The 21,914-nt window shown below is 39.1% G+C and overlaps 1 protein-coding gene across 1 annotated transcript; it reads right to left on the minus strand.

Moving 5' to 3' along the window:
- Positions 1 to 5,572: 5,572 nt before the first annotated feature.
- adrb3a (adrenoceptor beta 3a) lies at positions 5,573 to 18,861 on the minus strand. The gene is made up of 2 exons (XM_034148734.1): positions 17,032 to 18,861; positions 5,573 to 7,039 (listed from the first exon to the last, which is right to left on the minus strand). Exons 1-2 carry the CDS (start codon positions 18,327 to 18,329, stop codon positions 7,015 to 7,017), a joined length of 1,323 nt encoding a protein of 440 aa, XP_034004625.1. The 5' UTR covers positions 18,330 to 18,861; the 3' UTR covers positions 5,573 to 7,014.
- Positions 18,862 to 21,914: the final 3,053 nt, after the last annotated feature.

Genomic DNA, 21,914 nt, shown 5'->3' on the forward strand with positions numbered 1-21,914 from the left:
CAGAAATCCCAAATGTGTTACACTGAGCCTCTGATAATAAATCAGCTCTGACACTGACAATAAATCAGCTCAAAGAGGGCCCTCTTCATTAGGGTGTGTGTTGGGAGGTTCTACAAAAGGCCTGCTGAAGCCTCACTAAATGAAAGAAGAACCATTGACGTGGACAGCAAGTCAAGAGTCATTTAATTTAATTTAACAAGAGTGTTGCTCAGCTGGAACAATGTGACCTCGAGTCCATTGAGAGCTTTTATAAGGAACCCCTAATTAAACCCTCGTTTTATACTGTATGTGCAGTAGAGTGTTCCCTGTCTGTGTTTTACCATTACCTTTTTTTTTTTTAAACATTAAAGCATACAACTATTTAAGCATACATCAACACAACAAACATGCCATTAACATTAGGGACAACAGTCATAGGACATATAACCAAGAGGTCCTGATTAACATATAGATTTTTGTATATGTTCTTGCAAGGATTTCTCACTTTAATGGGTTTCAGTGACCCTGGTGGACAGTAACTCGAGTAATGTACTTCTATTTTGAAGTACTTGTACATGCAACTTGAATATTTCCATTTAATGCAACTTTCTGTTCTTTTTCTACTATATTTATTAAACAGCTAGAGCTACTTTTAGAAAAATGCACCTATACAAATTAAAACAGTGGACAACTCAAAAGAGTCCAATTATTTAAACATTTTACAAAAAAATCAATCAGAACTTTGTTTGTCTACAACAGTAAGATCCTATACTTGATGCAACAATATTATTTAAAATGGTCATATATAATTATATACGTATCACACATAGAGGCTATCTTCTGCAGAATGACTACTTTGACTTTGTATACTTTAAGTACATGTTGCTGATAATATTTTACTTTAGAAAGATTTTGAATAAAGGACTTTTACTTGTAATGGAGTATATTTTGACAATGCTATATCTGAATACTTCTTCAGCATGCAGATCACACTTTCTAACTCAGATTCCTATACAAAATATATATATCTAGCTTCTGCTTCTCTTCCTAGGGATGAAGAAGAAGCGCTGAACCTCACAGTTAATGCAAACCAAAATCAAAGTCATCATCTTTCTGCTATTATATGTAAGAAGTTAGTGCACTTTATGCAGCTGGTAATCACACATGAATGCACTAGATGGCAGTAGATCGCCAAATTGGCTAGTTAGGCAATTAGCTGAACAGGAGTCATTAAAGCACATGTGTCAAACTCAAGGCCCGGGGGCCAAATCAGGCCCTTGGTGGATTTAATTTCGGCCCGCAAGATAATTTGTAATTACTATTAAATCTGGCCCGCCGATATATTGCACGCACACCTTCACTCAATCCTGAGGGTTTCCTCAGCTCAGAGCCTGACCCCAAACATTGATGAACTTGCACCCAAGATGAGATGCCAAGTATCTGGCTTGAACTAGCATCACAGAGCAGCACACTGAGTTTAATGGATGTTTCCTTCTGCACTTTGTTTCTTGTGACAACAGGGCATGTTTGGTTTGTTCTTTGAGGGAAATGTTTTTTGAAGCTGTGGTTGGCCTGTGGAAAAATGTAATCATAATAAATGACTCTGGAAAAGCTGCAGATAGAGCCATAAGAAATGAATGCAACTGATTATTTAATGTTTAATGTTGTTTTTATAGGCAATAATTTAAGCTTTGTTAGTTCCAGGTTTAATATGTGCAATAAGTTAATTTCAATAAGTTTTGCAATAAAAATTGAACAAGTCCGGCCCTCGACTAGTACCCATTTTTTAATTTTGGCCCACTGTGTATTTGAGTTTGACACCCCTGCTCTAAAGTAATTGAAGAAACACACTTTTTCTTAGCATGCCTTCACTATTGTGTAATTTCTCAGAGTATACTTTCAGAGAATCAGCTAGAGCAACTCAAACCTTTCTACCCTGCACGGCCAGTCGTGTTTATTGTCAGCTTATCATTTGAAACAGTATATAATAACAATCACAGCACGACACAAGCCTTTCCTCATCTTCCTGGCTTGACGTGTCCACAGAAAACCCATCACAACTCTACATGCACCTCATCAGCGGTACTGTGAGGAATATATATATTTGAGAGGTCTTCTTCAAAGAAAATAAAGAATATGTATCCTGTGTTTATCCATCTCCCCTATCCTCAGAAACTGCCAACTCTATGAGGGAAAAGTCAGCGGCCAGTATTATCTGCAAAAAACACAAACAGACAAACAGGCTCTGTTGTTGTTGAATGTAAGGGATTATCAGACCATTTACCACTGCTGCCAATTGCAATTATTATTATTTTATGCATTATTAGGCATTATTGTATATTTATTGCTTATCATCTGTCATAATATGAATCACTTTCCCTACTGTTATAGACATATTGGTTTGTTATAATACATTCATTCATAAAGCTTACAGACATGCAGGCAGATATAACATGAACCTTTTCAAAATACATTGAAAAAAAGTCCACAATTTATGTTTAAAATGGAAATTAAACCAATTTTTGAAATGATTGAGACATTTGTTGTGACAGCTGTCAGCAGAAATTTTTTTATTTTTGCCATTTCAGTGATGGATATTTTCCTTTCCTTTTTGAACATCAGTGCATTTTATTCTGAGGCAGCGACAACACCATTGACCTCCCACTCGGTTTTCTTTCCCTGTTTTCCTCCCATCGCACTGTATTTTGGCAGCAGTTGAAATATCTGTGTGATGTCAGGTTATCTGTGTGATGTCAGGTTATCTGTGTTTGCCCAGCTGTCCATTACAGTCAAACAACAAAATGGGCCCAGAAACACAGGTACAAAGGGAACAGCAATTCAATCAGGAGAGACAGTTTTGATGTAAGAATATATATTTATTGCCAGAAATACTCAATGAATGTAATGGAGTTTTGGCGATTAGGCCCCGTTGTGCGGGAGTATCATTCGGGATGGGAGAACCGATCCGATGAAACCCCCCCGGGGTCTAGACACTGGTGGTGGTGGATGGATAGTTGGGGTCGGTCTGAAGGGGAGTGGCTTAGCTTGACCCTGGATTCAGAGGGACCGGAGGTGAAAAGGGGTGGAGGAGGGTTGCGTCGAGTCACCTGAAATGACAGCTGTCAGAGGGGGGAGAGCAGATTTTAAAGGTTTAGCAGAGCGCTATGATAGTTAGAGCGAAGTGATAGGTTAAGCTGGGGAGTAACCTGATCGCTTATTGAGAGGAGAGAGAGTAGTAAAATAGAAAATAGTAAATGACGAGTAAAGACGGTCTTCATAGTTGAACTTGCGCTGAGCTTCATAAGTCCAAAACATACAGATTCTATCAGAAAAGACTCATGGGTTATTATGGCTATTGAACTGTAATATCAGGATGCTATTATTACATTGAGCAGTGAGGATGCCATGGCGGGGAATGTACACTCGACCCATTGGCATGTACCCCAGTCATGCCACCGTATTACCGGGACGAAACTACAACACTTAATCTAATTAAGGGGATTTTGACTCAATTAGATTAAATGGTCCTAACTGGTGAGCTTTGAAGTCTAAGTGTAGGGTTAATGGACTCCTCTTTTTGGCTCAGATGCCCGACCAGTTCTGGAAGTGTCTGTCTGGCCTGAAGAAAAATCTGTTGTGAGACTTTCTCAGGATAAGTGATTGGCACAGTCTAGTGATAGCCGCAATCAAGAGAAGAAAACTGCATACTGAAAAGAAGATATCAGAGATTGGATCTTTTCATCAAACTGAAGAGTTCATTCGGAGTTGTTTTGAGTAATAGGAAAGATTGGAAGAACAGATTGTTGTTTTCCTTAAAGTTTTGCACATATTACAAAAATAAGTGAAGTTGTTTCTTCCCCCTCCCCTTGTACCCCATCGTCTTCCCACCCTCCCACAAACCGATACATAGACATGTATTTAAACACACGGATGAACAGAAAGAAGAACTGACTGAAGCTAAGATGACAAACAGTTACACAAATGGGCAAATGAAGCGAAGGAGCAAAAGATGGTTGGAAAAAAAGGTGGTGCAGGATAAGTAAAAACTATTGGGGAAAAACAACCTTTATATTATAATAATACTACTAATTATAGTTATCTTAATAATACATCTTTTTTAAACACGGCTTTTGATAATTATTCCTGTAAAGCAACAGACCAAATGTTAGTTTCAATTCAGAATGACTAATACACAGCTTTTCTTTGGATCACATTGGATATATATATTTTTTTAAAAGCTCCATACCTTCATATGTTTATGTGAAATATTTAACATATCTGTATTATTGTCCTAATAGGTTGAACATAGTTTGTCGGAGATTCCTAACCATCACCCCAATGTCTCTGGTGATTTCTTATCAAATCAACCAACATGGCCAATTTCCCTGAGTTAAGTATTCATTATTGTTTGATTGAATTAGTGCTGTAATTATATCTTATCAAATACTCCTAGTTCTAATTTAGTACAAGCTTCTCTTTCTATTTGTGAAAGTTTGAATCTGATATCAATCTAACTCTGCTAATGGAACATTTTGTAACAGGAATCAGCTGATCAAAATGGTGTCCTAACCTCAGTAGGATAATTGTTCTCTCGATATTTCAGTGGCCACAGAGTCTACATGGCAAAGATTCAACATTTAGTAAATTCCTTTTATAACATAACATGATGTCTGCTCAAACAATAGCAGAGTCGAATGGGATTTTGTTTCAAGTTTATAGTTAAAACTTTTGGGATTTGGGCCATTGTGACTGACAGAATGACTGATCGAATGAATAAGGTCAACACAATTGTAAACAGTTTTATTGACCTTATTCAGGCTTGATTAGTTAATAGTACCGGCTCCACTGCAGCCTGGATGTTGAAGTTTGAATTTTGATCAGCTGCGACAACGATGGCTGTTTTTTTACCTTGTGAGTCTGTGTGTCATCTAAGCAAAAATATGGTCTTGGAAAATAACTGAAAAGCCATTATGTGGCCGGCTATGTCTTTATATTATCTGTATGTCTGTCAAAATGTGTAACTGCAATAGCATCACAAAATAGCTGGATGTAGTCAGGACACTTTACAGAGGATAACAAAGGTCCAGATCACAGATGGTTCAATGAGGGGGAACACAGACCTTTGTATAGTTAGGTTCAGACTAAAAGCTAAGTTTGAAGATGTGTGTGGTTAAAGGGGGGAAGGAAGTATGGCCCCACATTTAATCCAAATGTTATTGAAACTGTAATATGGACAAATGCAATGTCCAAAATATGTGAAGATATTGTAAAGGTATTGTGGTGCTGCAGAGAAGTCCTGCCCCACCTGTATTCTGAAGAAAATCACACCGAGATCATTTTATAATATTTTTCAATAATAATGTGAATACTGTTTTAAAAATGACTCTTCTCTCTTATATCACAAACATATCGCAATTGCCATATCAGTCAAACATAATAGAGCCATATTAGGAAGAGGCCAATCTATTGTTCTACTTTGCGTACTCAAATAATGCTCTTTGTATTTAATATTGGACACTGGAACTTCCTATTAAAAATGAAATGACATTACATTTCCAAGAGGCAATTTGCAACATATATGAATCCAGATAAATCGGTTTCAAAGTAAAATATTTTAATGCTATAAACTCAGTAGTTTTAAAATGTCAACATATTGCACTCATTTTTTGTGGCAGTGAATTTGCATACAGAGCATACATGAACAATATTACACAGTTTCATAAGGTTTTATTTCTCAATGCAACAGATGATGTGCATAATAACACACAACAAGGTGTCCGGATATAATATATTATAAAAAATAATGTTTTTTCATCCATCCGGTCCATTATTTCTCTATATTTGGACATTTCAGAGTGTGTTATTGAGCTTATACCAAGGTAGGGAGTGACTGATAACATAGCATGTAGCAAACCTGTTTTCTTATGGTCACCTGTAATTTGTAACACTGTACCTTTTTAGAAAAATATTTATAATGACTGTTAATGTTTAGAGAACTTATGTTAAGGTTGCGCCAATAACATATTTACCAGCCAGTCAATCAGAATTGAAAAAAAATCCATAACCCTACTGGATTTAAAAAGGATAGTATTGTGTGACTTTAACGCTTGAAACAGAAAGATTAAGACTGAAGACATACATCAGAATTGAACATTTAAATGCACAGCCCTTTAGTTTAGCTCATATTACACTGACGGAGCTCACACATGGCGTTCTACTGAAGCCAGTCCCCAACTCCGTGGACTTCCGGCCGGGGACTTCGGGTGGCAGTATACGCCGTGAAGTTGTTTGCGGCCTGCCAGTAAACTCAAAGCAGAAGAAGAAGAAGTGACGTTAGCGGCTTCATTTGCCTAATCCTCCTTCTGGGACTTATTCCGGTGTGAACGCGATCTGCTCTTTAGTTGCTCGCTTCAAAAGTAGAGCAATGTTCTACTTTTGAAGCTTCGACGGAAGCGTCAGCCAATCGAATCATATGCCAGTACAAGCTCTAGCCAATCAAACCGCTGCTTGTGTGTTCGGGGCGGGAGATTCATGTGATTGGTTGTTGGTCGAGCGTCAGACACGCCCGCCGGCAAGCTTCAACGCACGCCGCCGTGTGTAAGCTCCGTGACTGTGACGACCATAGCAGAACCACCACTTTGTATTAAGTTAGAAAATGTTGTATTCAGTGTATCATAAATAGATAACTTACCAGATAATATACTGTACAAAATTAGCTCGTACTTTTGACACCACAAGTCACATACACTGTGTCCAAAGGTTACCTGGTATGCGTTTAAAACATCATCGTCTCATTCAGGATACTTTGGTGTCACTTATTGTCCGTTATTCGAGCTGCAGCATCCATTTCCTGTCCTCAGAGACATGTCCCCTTCAGACCCAATCCGCTTTTTTCTCTACAGTCAATCCCGTCTTCTCTTCGGGGTTATCAGTGGTTGGACGTTTCCTCAGCTCCTCCAGCCTTAGCAGGGACGCACAGTAACGTCCGGGGAACCAACTGCAGTTTGCTTCAGTAGCTTGACATTAGACAGTTCATCAATCCTTCTCCTGCAATGTGAAGCTGAAAATAGACGGACAGAAGACAGGTGAATACCACATATGTATAGACACATTTCAACTCCACTATAAATCAACACATGTTTTGTCCTGTCTTTATTATCTGATTCAACTCAGAAATGCAAAATCTAGAATAGAATCGAATCCTTTATTGTCATTATATAGGTACAATAGGCGCTTTCACACCGGAGTACTTTTCCCAGTATAGTTCCGATATAGTTCCGAAAATGTGCGTTCACACCAAAAAGATCCGGAACTAGAACTTAGTTAATGAGAACCTTTCCACCCCCTTTTCAGTCCCTGCTAGAGAGCAGGTACTTTCATGGGAGAAAAAGGTTCCCATTTCTGATTGGCTGGACGGATTGCAAATCACGCCCCGTAAAACTCCCAAAAAGTTTTGTGAAGCTGCCATTTTATTTGCTGGCATTAGCATTATTAGCATTTGCATTTGCATTAGCCCCGCGCACCAACGCACGGAGAGAGAATAACTTATGGCAACACAAAAGAAAACATGGGAGCGGTGAAGATGAGGAGATGTCGGCGTTCTGGCGATTTACTCGGAAGGCTTCAGTAGAAGCTGCTGGGAGTCCCAGCAGCTTCTACTGAAGCCAGTCCCCAACTCCGGGGACTTCCGGCCGGGGACTTCGGGTGGCAGTATACGCCGTGAAGTTGTTTGCGGCCTGCCAGTAAACCCAAAGCAGAAGAAGAAGAAGTGACGTCAGCGGCTTCATTTGCCTAATCCTCCCTCAGGGACTTATTCCGGTGTGAACGCGATCTGCTCTTTAGTTCATCAGAACTAAAGAGTTCTGATGAACTAAGTACGGCAAAGTACTTGGTGTGAAAGCGCCTCATGAGATGAGTAGAGCTACTCCTTTTTTTAAGGTGCCATCGAAAATACAAAAGACGTACAACATTCAGGAGAAGACAACATACAAACAACCAACATTCATATTTCAATATGCAGATAAAGTTAGAGTGCAGGAATATATCGGTTTGAGTAAAAATTGTATTCTGACTTCGTTATTAAAAAAATATATATATATTGTTATTTGTATTCATCGTATAGATCTTTTTAAATTCTTGTTTGATATTCACAGTCAGGATTGCTTTTTACATTTAGTTGTAGCAGGTGCATTGCCAAGTTTTATATTTTAAATGAGTAACATTAAAACAGTTTGTTACCGGTCAGACTAAATGAAGATAATAAGTCTCTAATTTGATATATGTAGACACAATGAAATCGCCCACAATGCCAACATTCAACAGTGAGAATGTCACTACTTTTATAATAATAATAATAATACATAGGATTTTTATAGCGCTTTTCCTAATGCTCAAAGACGCTTAATGCTTTATACTATTTATATACTATTTTTTTAGCTTCATTGATAAAAAGCACCTGATGCCAAGGTTATCACATTATTACCTCAACTTATGACTTAGCGTGCAGTTGTGATCCCATAAACAAATTCCTTTTTTTCTGTGTATGACTCTTTGTCTCGATCTGATCATACCCTGAACAGCATTCCAGTTTCTATCAGATAAGAAAGGTCACATTTTATTCCCTTTTATTTACTTGTTAATTACATAAAGCCATTGCAAGGCCGCCCTCATCATTTTTCTGTTTTGTGAAACTCCCTAGCAAGACAGGAATTCTGATGCTATCACCTCCACTGCATGTCTTCACAGGAAGACATAAACTACCCAGAACTTCACAGAAATGTGACTGCATACAGGAAGAAAAAAACATACGCAGGATACAGTTAACAGTATGCGTTCATCAGATCCCTATAGTGTTATGGAAAATAACTCTTTGTACAATATGTCAAGAATAATCAGTGTAGTCTGTGGTATGTTTCAGTGATTTTAAGTGAAGGAATGATATTATGTTACACATTCTTTCAAATCTCACATTCACACATAAGGTTTTGGATCATTTGTAAATCACGCACAGACATAGCTCTCGCATATTTAGGAGTATGCAATCAAGATAAATAAGCTGAACAAAGAAATAAATCCGTCATCTGTGACAAGTGTATTTTGTGTCTTTCAGTAGGGCTGTCCAAGGGGGGAAGCATTAAGAAATGATGATTATCATTTTTGAATACAAGTTGATTACATTTGAATAATACTGGCAACAGCTCTATAATGCAATGCAATTCAGAAGCACCACCTCTGAAATGATGAAGAGGTATTTTGTCATTAAAATGCATTTGGTTTAGCTCCAGGAGGTGTAACAAACTGGCACAAGAGTGTAAAAGTGTGTAGTGACAAAATTGCTTTGCACATTATTATTCCTATACAAAGTATTGAGTTCATTTGCTGTAGATACAGCAAAAAAACAATCCAGTTAGGGTTTTATTGCTTCTTTTATCTGTTCAAGCCTTAAAACGTTATAGTCATACTGTTCTTAAGTGTTTGCCTTGTTCCCGGATGCTTCCATTTACTGTAAAAAGTGCACCGCAGTAAGATCTGATATCAGCCGGCTGGAAAGCGAGTGTTGGAGGTTTACCGCAGATTCCTACCATCATGTTTAGCTTTTTCCTGATCCTTATTTCATGCTCTCTTAGGCCTGATCTCCCTTTAAGCTAACCTTATGTACATTATGGAAGTTGGTGTGTGAGGTCAGAGGCACCAGCATTATCACACTGCGGAGAGCAGCTCAGAATTACAGGGTTCACAACACAGGAAAAAAAAACAATGCACATTGATGAACACTTTAAACAAATAATGTTTCAAATGTAAATATGCCGGATTTTAGCTTTGAGCTCATTTCCATCCGTAGTCCCTCACATACAACATTTAAGAACATGACATTTATATACATAGCAAGAATAAATACATGATATGCAGAACATGAAAACATCAGGATGCTCTGACGTGCTTCACTTATTATCCTGGTGTTCGGGCCGTTTTAAATCACACAGGGCTTTAACCTGCCACACAATAGCAGCTTGTTGAAAAGCAGTGGTAGAAAGAAACTAAGTACATATACTTAAGTATTGTATTTAAGCACTCATTGAGATACTTCACTTTTTGTGTCACTTCATACTTCAACTGCATGACAATTTGGAGTGAAATATACTGACTTATTAATCTCTAGATATATTTATGCTTTTTGGGGCTTTTCCCCTCCTTTAACACTCTACCCCTCCATGTAAGGTCGGCCCAGACCCTAGGGTTTTTTAAATCTACACTTAAGACTCACTTCTTCTCTCTGGCCTTTTAGTCAGAGCGGAGCGCGACTCCTGACATTTCCCTGTGTGTGATTTTTATTTTTGCTGTTGTAATTTATTGTCTTCTGTTTGCTATTGTAGTAAAGAGTTTTTATTGCATGTACAGCACTTTGGCTCGACCAAAAATCGTTTTTAAAAAATGTGCTATATAAATAAAACTTGATTTGATTTGATTTAGTGGGTTGTTGTACATATAAATACTCTGTAAAGGCTAAAATCCCAAAGTTCCTTGGCCTCGCCTGAAACACCTCTATTGGACTCCTTTGTTTGCTTCCGTAAAATAATGACATCACTATGTAACACTCGAGCTTCTATTGGCTAGCTCTCCAACACATTGTACACAGGCGAAGGGGCGGGAGTCAAGCAGTTGAGACGGACAGCTAACCAATCAGAGCAGACTGGGCTCTGGTTTCAGACAGAGGGTGAAAAGAGGTGCTGCAGCACAGGAAGTATGAGAAAAATAAAGAGCTTTTTGAACATTAAAGCATGGAGACATGTCACAGTATAGAGACACTACATACTGATATGAACCTGAAATGAGCATTAAAGTGATAACAATAATTAACAATATTAGCTACTGGGTACATGTTCATGTTAATCATGCAAAAATGTAACACTACTATGCAGTAAGATACCTGAGAGTATAACAAGCATTAAAGTTATCTACACCTTTACCAGCTGCATAATGAAATTGCGTTAAAATAAATGGATCTCAAGTGAAATAATTCAGTAATGTAAAATACATCCGAAAACGACTACTCTGCATAATGAGTACTCTTAGTTTTGGTACTTCAGGTATATTCAGGCTAATACTTTTGTACTTTTACTAAAGTCACAATGTGCCAGAACTTTGACTTGTAGTAGAGTATTTCTACACTGTAGTATTATTACTTTTACTTAAGCAACACATGTGAGTATTTCTACCAGCACTGCTTGTCAATCACAGCTCTGTATCAAATGTCCAAATTCCTGTTTAACACATTGCCCTCACAGTACATGGCACATTACAGATACAGTAACTTAAGTTATTAAATGTTCTGCATATAATCTCACACTGCACTAATATAGTATCCACTATTAAAGCAAAGGCACTCTGGGAGGACTCAGCATGCTGTGGGTAATACAATTATATCTAGATACTGTATTTAGCTGCTATGCGGATACAGTTTGTTCCACTTATGCCAACAAAATGTCCTTTGATATTTGTCCTTATAATATATTTCTGAAATAGTAACACAATCATTTTGTGTATACTGGAAATTACATCCTCCTCCTCCATCTCTCTTCCCTTTGTGTAATGTTATTGGTTTATAAAATGTATTTTCACTGCTTGTTGTGACCCATCAGCTGTTGCTTTAAAGATAAATCTGACCGGATCATCCTCAGTGATTTTTTATCCCTGTGCCATCACTTTCTGCTTTTCATATAAGATATGTTGTTGTGCATTTGATGGCCATAAAAGCCATAATGTTCGTCCACATTATTGTTTTTTTTTATAAAATGTGACAATTTACTTCCTCTCACTAGTTAGTTCCTAAGTATGATGTCACAGCATAGCTGGCACGCGTGTTTCCTGAGCACAAGTTGTAATATTCATATTGCTCCATGCTCTCCCGTGCCTGGCTCCTGTGTAAAGAAATATGCATTCTTGGTTTAAACCCGTCTCTTCATTCTTTGAAATAAAATATTCCACTCTCTGTTAGCTTAATTTGAGTGTCCTTAATCATGGATAAACTGTCCTAAAAAACATCCTCTGCTCGTAACGCACAGAAATGCTTTTCCAATAAAAATAAAAATCTTGTCTTCAATGACTCTAATACACATATTAGGAGTAATGCAGGAGCTGCCTTTTTCACTTTAGAGCAAAATGACAAAAACAGAGTAAGATGCGGTTTAAGGAATTTAATCTGTGAAAAAAGTCATGCAGGCTGCACAACTTCAAACACTTGTTTCCACTTTGAGAAATGCCGTTATGCAGGGGTTCTGTGAAAAATGGTACTTGTCATATGCATACTGTACGTGACAGAAGCTGCAGGCTGCTGTGTATGTTGATAAGGGCCACGATGATATGCCTCCATGTATTTCTATGAAAACAAAGTCACTGGTGATAATGGCAGGCAGACACTTTTCCCTGGTAACCAGTCATGTTATGTGTTGCCTCACTCTTTATCAACCCTCGGCTAATGAGATAAATAAACCTGCATGTTCTCGCAGGGTTTAAAATGTGCTGCTCCATTGCTCCTTTATGTTGCTGGATACACAAATCTTGAAGGTTGACAGGGATAACTGGGGCCTTTTGTCACTCAATAACTACGCACTAAAGCACTCCTGACTTTACCTGGAAACATGTGTCATATATTTCTCTGATAAAATCTGTGTTTGAGCCTCAACCCCGCCACAGTCATTTTCAAGCGGCTGGTCTCACTTAAGTTTGTAATCCTGTTCAAAGCGCAGGGTGAGTCCGCTGAGCTTTCCCCTTGGGGTGAGTTACATATCACACAAAGCTCCTTTTAAGGAAGACTTTCATATCAAATATCTCCCGTTTTTACAGCCTCATTGATTATGTGTGTAAAATTCCAGTAAGAGGATGCCGTTTAAAGAGAAGAGAGGAATGATATGTATCAAGTGCTGGGTAAATATTTAAACTCAGATATCCCGCTGTCGTAAAACTGGATAACTCGTGGGAATTCAGATGGCAAGGCGAGGGCTGCAGTTTAAGAGCTGTGCCACTTGTCAAATTAAATGAATCATGAGTTGAGAATTTGGGGGGGCAGGAGCTCCAACAAGCCGTTTAGGACAGAGAGTGAATACACATACTATACAGAGATGCTGTATGAGAAACCAATGTGAGTTTGGAAAATTGCACAATATACATTTATTTTAGTATACCTCCACAATGGAATTATGATCAGTAGAAATGGCCATGTCATGGGACCTTTAATATATATATAATTGAATGTAGATCATATCTGAATAAATGTTTAGTTATTATGATAAGTTATTACATTTTCTTTTAATAAAGTTAATAAAAGAGCACAAAATCCACTAATAAAAACAATATTCTAAATGTTATGTAAATGCCACAAATGTATACTCATAGATAGATTTACTTAAAGTAAATGCCAGCCTATCTATGAGGTAGGGTAGGTAAGAATGGAGCAACCAGCTCGAGTGCGCTAGAATTTGAAACGACGCAGCCGAAAAAAATCTGCCCCTTCCTTACAGAGCCCCTCCTCCAACACACACGAACGCGCACATGACCAATGAGGGCACGAGATAAGTTTGTGCACAGATGGAAGGCTGACAGGCAGGTAGGCCATCCAGTTATTTTAGCCGGGCCGGCTCAGATGATTGGACGTTCTTTTTACAGCGTCATGGCTTCCACAGATGACATTTTGTATGTATTTATTGTCAAAGCATTTAATGTATTCATTGCTATTGGGATGTTAAGAGCATTCCATGGAATATAACAAAAAGTGTTTCTGAAGTGAATTACCTACCCTACCTTTAATAGATACAACTTTTTAAAAAGCTTGTATATGTCAAGACTTTCCAGCAAAGCTCCTAATTACTATTATTACGTATAATTGTGTATTCAATGGAAAGCCCTGTGTCAACTTATATTGCACCAACCCTACTTAACCTGTGTTAACAAGGCGTTGTCATTGGCTGGGATTCTTGTAAACGGTCTCTTGAGGGAAGTCTTGTGTGTGAGTGATAAAGATTTATCTGCTGCAGGGGGTGTTGGGCGGGCCCACTGAGGCCCTCCGATAATGATTTACAGAAGGGTTTTTTTCCTAGAAACTACACATGTAATAATTATATTGCTTCCTGAAACCAACCCAAACACACTACCAATGATTTTATAACTGCATAACATCAGATGGATTCATAGATGGATGAAAGGTATCCAAGAGCAGGTTAATACCTCAGATGATTATTTATACTTGCATTAATAATTCAAGATATGAAATGTCCCTTTTAGTTTTGTAGTATTGTAACACCAGACGCCAACTCTTCAGAAATGTTTTTTGTCTCTGTTCTGCTCCACTGCAAATTATTTAATTGTATGCATTAGATCAGGGGTTTTCAAAGAGTGGGAAGGTGAGCCTCCCCTCAGAGAACATAAGAACAGCCGCGCCCCCCCTCCCAATTATTATTGCTATTATTATTATTGTTGTTGTTGCTATAATGCAGGGGTATTCAATTGCATTTCAAAGAGGTCCAGTAAGAGAAAATGTCATTACATGCTCTGCAGTCAGTGCTGACTCACTGACTGCACCGATTTGATTGGCTGAGTAGCGTCACCTCCTTAAAACATTAAACAACATTTTTTTAAAACCTTTTTATCTTTATGTTTTAAACGTTTTTTTTAAACATTTTTAACATTTTCAACATCGTGGATAAATCCTTATATGCTCCCGGCAACACACTGAACGTCAACTTTGCCTCCTTATTACACTCACCCCTACTTTAGTGGGAACAATGAGTCTGCGTCTTTGATGCGCACAGGCGGATGATGCGGGGATGCAATGTAGACAGGAATAAACGCAGGTCACCCTCTGGCTGCAGCCTTGACCGGTACTTGCTTTTGATCAAAGTAAGTATTATTACAATTTAAATAAAAGGCGGTGCCGGCCGTCAGCGAACCGAGCCGGCCGCCAACAGCCCGCTGAAGACCGGCTGTTCTGTGATTCTCCAGAACACACAGATGGCCAGTCCGCCCCTGCCAGGACCGGTCCATGAAAATCCTAGCTTCAAATAATCGTGGTCATACTTCCTCCGTTTTCTGCCAGACGCTGTCTCCTCGCTCACTTCAGGTAACTTCACAAAGAAACGATCCATGTTGCCGCTCGCATAAAGTTAGCTGAAGTTAACTAGCTAGATTTCACTGTTTCTCTGTTTTTTTTCTCACGCTGCGCCTCCCCTGAAGCTCTGGCGCCCCCCCGCTGGATTAGAATATATCAGAATATAGATTTATGCTCAAATGCAAAGTGGTTATAAAGAATATCCAGATTTGTATCTACAGTGATTGGACCGTTTTCACTTCTAAGATGCTAAGTTAATAGAGTGCCACAGTGACGCGTCCTAAAACCCGGAAGTAAACTCCTTCCGGTTCCTTCGACAAAAAAGCAATTTCTCCATAGGATTTAGGAAAATAGCTGGAAATAAGGTCTGTGGTTGAGACACATTTAAGAGACGGGTCACGTCCGGATAATCTCCACATGTCTACCCTACTTTTATGATTAATTTCGAATCATAAATCTAGTCGCCAGAAGCAAAATGCTAACGTTATGCTATAAACGAACTACAGCAGGGTCGCTGCTTCAACGTCACGCCAACTTAAGATCCATATTAAAAAATACAGATTCAAAATTGTACAAGTTGAAGCGTTTGTTTGAACAGTTTGCAGGAGGCAGGTACTTGCTTTCAAGCAGAACACGGCAAACAAACTTAGAGGAGTGTTTTACGTGTTCGGTGTAATGACGTACAACGGCCTCGACAACTTCTGTAGTCCTATTCAGCCACTTGTTAACAACCATCGTTTTTCAGACACGTACTGTAAACTCTTAAAAAATCACCAGTGGGGTCACTGCTGATGTATTTAATGTCGTAGAACAAAACGTGATCCGTCTCTTAAATGTGTCTCAAACACAGACCTTATTTCGGGCTATTTTCCCAAATCCTATGGAGAAATTGCATTGCTTTTTGGCGAAGGAACCGGAAGTGGTAAAATGCTAACTTACTTCCGGGTTTTAGGACGCGTCACTGTGGCACTCTATGACATCGGTGGTAATACTTCACATAACGATAAGATAAATACAGTGAACATTAAGGGGATGAGTTGATATATACAGTAGTGGTCAACCTTAACAAGCCAATAATGGATAATCATTTCGTAAAAGGACAAATGTATTGATAATTAATGAACACGTAAATGTTACCTCTTCTTGAAATTTGTTGGAAATTTAAAATTTCCCTGATTTTCTTTTTTTTATACAGATTTTGTTGTAGTTATTCATGACATATCACTTTCCTTGATCCTATTTGCTTGTTAATATTGTGTTGGCAGTAGTTCTCATCAAACTGAAACAAGCACACGATCAGACATGTTTTGGCTAATCTGCAACATGATGTCCGGAAGCAAAAAGTAATGGAAATTGTTTAATTCTTCATGACACTGATTCTGTTAGTCTTTACATTTCTGCTTCACAGTGCAAATGATCTGCTCACATGACACATAGTAAACCACTGATGTAAGACTTAACACCTTAAATCAGAGTGTAAAAAAGGAAAGAAGAAAGGCAACTAAGGAAAAAGTTTAAACCCAGTGTTCACATTCAGACTCTCTGAATCACCCCACTGTCCTTGAAATAATTAAGGTTTGATCGAAGGTCTATTAGTTACTCTCAAGTAAGACGTACTGAGATTTCAAAATGTAGTATCGTTTATACGTTTAAATATATTTAATTGAATTATCCTATTACTTTAATATAACACAAATCTAAAATGTTAAAAAACTGAGTTTGAATTTGCATGCCAATGTTGCATTTATCATGATTTTGCATTTGTCATTGTCTATGATGTCCGTCTGTGCATAAGCTGTCAAAATGATTCACTTAATTCTCTCTAAAATATGATTATGGAGATTTTACCCGAGCAAGTATGTAGTTTGTTGAAAATTGACATTTTTGAAACATTCCTCATACTTAAAAATAGGTGACTGCAGGTAAAATAAGACAAGAAAAAGGGTACTTACAATGTGGTTTCTGGTTCTGATAATTCGCTGAACTGTGTGCTGCCATTGGAGCGCAGAGGACCAGGGGAAGCCTTGTCACTTTTGCTGCTTCCAATACTGCTGCCCAGACTCTCACAGCCATCGCTCTTACTCTTCGGAGACTTCTGGAAATAGCTGGCTGTGCCCGCCTCAGCCTGCCATAGGAAGCAGGAGCAGCGAGTCCTCAGCTCTTTATAAAAACTATTTGGCCGCAGGGTGGACAGCAGCCACGGACATCCCAGCAGGTTCTTGAACGCGGTGCGAAACTCCGGACTCCTGCAGTAGATGATAGGATTGAGGCCAGAGTTGATGTAACCCAGCCAGTTTAACAGTCTGAAGATCTTCTCTGAGGGAATATCTCTTTTAAATGCGTTGATGATGTTGGCCACAAAGAACGGCAGCCAGCACACAGTGAAGGTCCCCATGATGATCCCTAAGGTCTTCAGGGCCTTGTGCTCTTTGGCGAGCATCATCCGTGAAGGCCGCCGCTTGGCGCTCTTTCTTTGCAAGGTGCTCGGGGCTGGACACGCGTTTGGCAGGATATTGTTGATGTAGGGGCTAACCTGCACTGTTAGACAATCATTCTGGAAACGCAGGCGATTCTTATCTATGAGCTGAACCTGCCGTGTGGCTATTAGAAAAACTTTTGCATAAACAAATATCATTATGAGCAGTGGAATATAAAAAGACACGATAGAAGATATAATAGCAAAGGCCCTATTGGTCACAAAGTCACAGCATGTAGTTGTCTTGTAGCACTTTACTGCCTCCTCGTCATCATCTTTCCAAAACCCGTTCATAATCGGTACAAAGGAAATTAAAGCGGACACTAGCCACACTAGGCAAACAATTACCCTGGCACGCCACTTATTGAGGAGAACTTTGTGCCTGAGAGGCCTCGTGATGGCTATATATCGATCCACTGCTATGATGCAGAGCGTCTCGATGCTCGCCGTCACACACAGGACGTCCACAGAGGTCCAGAACTCACAGAACGTGTCACTGAGCTGCCAGTTTCCCGTCACCACTATAGTGCCCCCCAGAGGCACTACGAGGACCCCCATGATGAGGTCAGCACACGCCAGGGACATAATGAAAATGTTTGTGGTCGTCTGTAGCTGTGAAGTACGAGCAACAGCGATGATCACCAGCAGGTTTCCTACCACTATGGTCAGTATGATGATGACCAGAACAATGAGGCTCCAGGGGCCCGCCGCATCGTGGTACGTATCAGTTCTGTTGAGCACATAGGAGGCAAGAGTGCTCAAGTTGCCATCCATTATAATAAGCTACAGGTTGTTTTTCTCACGTTAACAAAACTGAAAAATCTGCTTTCCTTACAAGCATCATAAATCTGCTCACTAGATAATAGTTATTCTTGACTTTGCAGTTGCTGCTTACATTTCACAGCTGCTGTTTGGCTGTGTTCAAAAGGCAGTAGTGGCTTTCCATGTTTCCCGATGTGATGACCAAGATTGGTTTTTTAGTGCAAGTTCTTCTGGTGCGGGCAACCAAAGCATGTTCTCTAAAAAAGATGTTTCCACAAGTGTCCACAAAGCTGAAACAATATTAGTTCAAGAAGTGACAGCACTTTCACGAATCCGGGAAGCGTTAACATAAAGCAAAAAAAGACTTTCAGAAGTAAAGTATCCGGACGTGTCCATTTAGATAAATCCACTGGGACTTGAGGAGTTTGCTGTGTTTTCGCTGAAGCTTGCAGGAGCTACAATGCCACAGTTGGACTGTTGGAGACCAAGCAACAGTGACGCCGTTGGAAGAACCACCAGAGTGCACCAGAGTGGCTACCCACTCTTTATTTTGCTATCTCTCTCTCTCTCTCTCTCTCTCTCTCTCTCTCTCTCTCTCTCTCTCTCTCTCTCTCTCTCTCTCTCTCTCTCTCTCTCGCTCTCTCTAGCTCTCTCTTGCACACACACACACACACACACACACACACACACACACACACACACACACACACACACACACACACACACACACACACACACACACACACACACACACTCTCTCTCTCACTGCAGGTTGGCCAAGATTGTATTGGCTCTAATCACACCCTGACTGAAGGGAGAGGGGAGGAGTCGAAAAGTGTGTCTGTGCGCTAAAGCCCCATAAAGGGATCACTACCCTAATAGAGTCACACACACATATGCAAACAATCACACACATACTTTGTAACCTATATACCCATATAAACACGTGAAAAATAACTACTCCTGCATCAGAGAGTGTTAAAACCCCAACAAGATGTTTTGGCATTCACAGTGTTAACTGGAAAGAGTAAAAGTATGTGATGACCATCCAGTCCTTATTCTTTAATGTCACTGAGGTTGTGTTGAATGTAGCAGCTCCACTAAGCTTGTTAACTCATTAACTGTATCTGTCACTTGAATGTGTCAACACTGAAAGGCTTTCCACTGCTGGCTTCTATTCTGATTGTCGAATGACGCTGGATTATGTCAAACACACACTTCCAAGGCTCAACAACATGTGTCGTCAGACATTTGGGCACAAGCTTTGCAGTAAAAATTAGATTATGAGACTGTTTTATTACGTTTATCTTTCTTTTTCGTCACTTTCTTCTTCATCTTCACTTCATATCTAAAAGTCTCAAAAGGTTTATTTGTAAAAGAGTTTGTTGTTGCAGACCACAGAGCACGAGGCACCCAACTCCAAAGAACAGGAATTAAATGCCCTCCATTTGACTCAAGTAATAAAAGAAAATAATAGATGGCTATCACGGTGTTACTCGAGCCAGTGCACTGGAGAAGAACAATCAGGCAAATGCCTTTCATGCGATTCAGCTCAGATACCCAGCGCTCTGCTGCAATGCTGAGCTCTCTTGTCACCCAGCAGTTCCTTCTTTGGTCCGATCATCTGTACAACGGCAGCTGTGATTGCTCTGCGTTTGTTCCCAACTCTCACATTACTTCTACTCAATGAGAAGATAAACAAGGGAATACCTTTCATACATTTCTACATACCTTTCAGGATGTGCACGCTGAATAAGGAATCATCAAGTCATATATATATAGAATTCTTTATTAGTGGTGATGAACCTACAGATCACAAATGTTCAGCTCAACGTGGTCTTATGGAGCTTTAATTATTGTATTTTTTGTGTTTCTACTCATAATTTAGCTATCCAGTCCACAGGTTTACAGTTTTCTGTTCCATTTTGACGTTAGGAATCTTTTTCTTTAGACTTAAAAAGTGAAAAACCTTTAAAAAAGAACAGTACACTACATGCTCAATACTAAAAGGCAGACAGACATAGATAGTAACTAACTGGTAACATGCATGTGTAACTTGTTAACAGCATATCAAACTGAATCCCAATGGTTCACCAAATTTACCAGCATGGTATTCTTAGTTAATCACAAAAGTGTCTCTGAGAGGAATTTGAATCATGATTTTAGCTGGCTAAGTTAAAAACACCTGTTGACCCTTAAGTATAGCATCTGCCACATTTTATAGGCAACATTTTGTCAATAACACTTTCTTTCTGAGAGGTAGAAGAGGCTATTTACAGTATAGCATTATCTGTCCGTTTAATATTAAATTACAGCTAAGAGATGGTTAGTTTTGCTAGCCTGTATCAGCTAGCCTGGCTGTCTGAGGCTAATAAAACAAAGAAGATATTGCTCATTTGTGAATTTAAGAGACAGCTTGATTTGTTACCTTAGGAAACCCCAGGCTAGTCGTTTATAGTCTTTATGTTGAGCTAATGAGCTAACGTGCTGCTGGCTTCCTTTTGAACATTTGTTTGCGATTGGTACTTTAGATGTAACGTCATAGTGGGGTTGATAAATGTATTGTGAGACACACTGAACATTTAACAGACTATCCACAGACTTACATCATTGCACTGGATGTTTTATGTCTGAAGGAGGTAGAAAGCTGTCCGCATCTGTACTTATTTGTTGCCAATAAAAGTCACTCCTTAAACAAACGGTCTTGAGAAAGAACCTAATAGATTTGTTATGAAATTGCATTGTTGCATGCTTTTCTTTGCCAACATATACATACGCGCTTCCTTTTTACAGTGTGTTCCATTCCCTGTAGGTTTAAATGTTTTCTTTTTTTTTTGTCTGGGTCACTTTGTCACTCATCGGACAGGATGCTGTGTAATTACAAGTGCATTCACAAAAGGGAAAAGCGGGCAAAAGCAAAGCACTGGCGCCTTTTTAAACCTGATGACCAACAGTCCACATCTGAGAGCATTTCTGTAGATGAAGGTCACTATACTGTGGAGCTGACAGCTTGATTGATGCGTGTTTGTCTTTGCGTGAGAAGATATCATTGGTGGACCTAGACATGTTTGTGGTATAGTCAAGCATGTCAGCTGACATAAGAAGAGTTGTTGATAGTGGAACCAGCCTTACCCTTAATGAGAGAGATCTGTGAGGATTACATTACCCTACAGTGCATGCAGTCATTAACCATTTCATAGCAAGTCATTTGTAAGAATAACTGTCTACATTTAAGTTAATAACTATTCTTAAATAAGATTGTAGGTCGATGTGTGAAGTGTAATCGGTTTAATCATGTTCAAAATACTTCAGATTAACAAATTAATTGAAATGTTTGCAACACCGTTACCTGTTTCTTGCTTTGTGTGACATGAGTTGTATCTCTGGGTATATATATGACAGCAACTGCATACTTCCTTGAGAAAATAATCTGATAACCAGTGTGTAGAACAGCCCAGGATTTGCTCAGTACTCATGATAGCAGGCTGTAAATCATCAGGGCAGACTAAAGGCTGTAGAAAGCCTGTTTATTACACACTCACTCCCCACATATACTGCACCCTGGGAATGTTTCCTTCCTCTCCATGGAAACCTAAA

Source organism: Trematomus bernacchii, unplaced genomic scaffold (genome assembly GCF_902827165.1).
Source record: "Trematomus bernacchii unplaced genomic scaffold, fTreBer1.1, whole genome shotgun sequence".
NCBI lineage: Eukaryota > Metazoa > Chordata > Actinopteri > Perciformes > Nototheniidae > Trematomus > Trematomus bernacchii.

Bases quoted from the DNA above. Each gene is read 5' to 3' on its own strand.
- adrb3a (XM_034148734.1), bottom strand. From the start codon at position 18,329: ATGGATGGCAACTTGAGCACTCTTGCCTCCTATGTGCTCAACAGAACT. The intron at 7,040-17,031 runs GTAAGTACCCTT...GTCTATTTTCAG, and splicing joins TCAGAACCAGAAACCACATT to CTTCACATTGCAGGAGAAGG.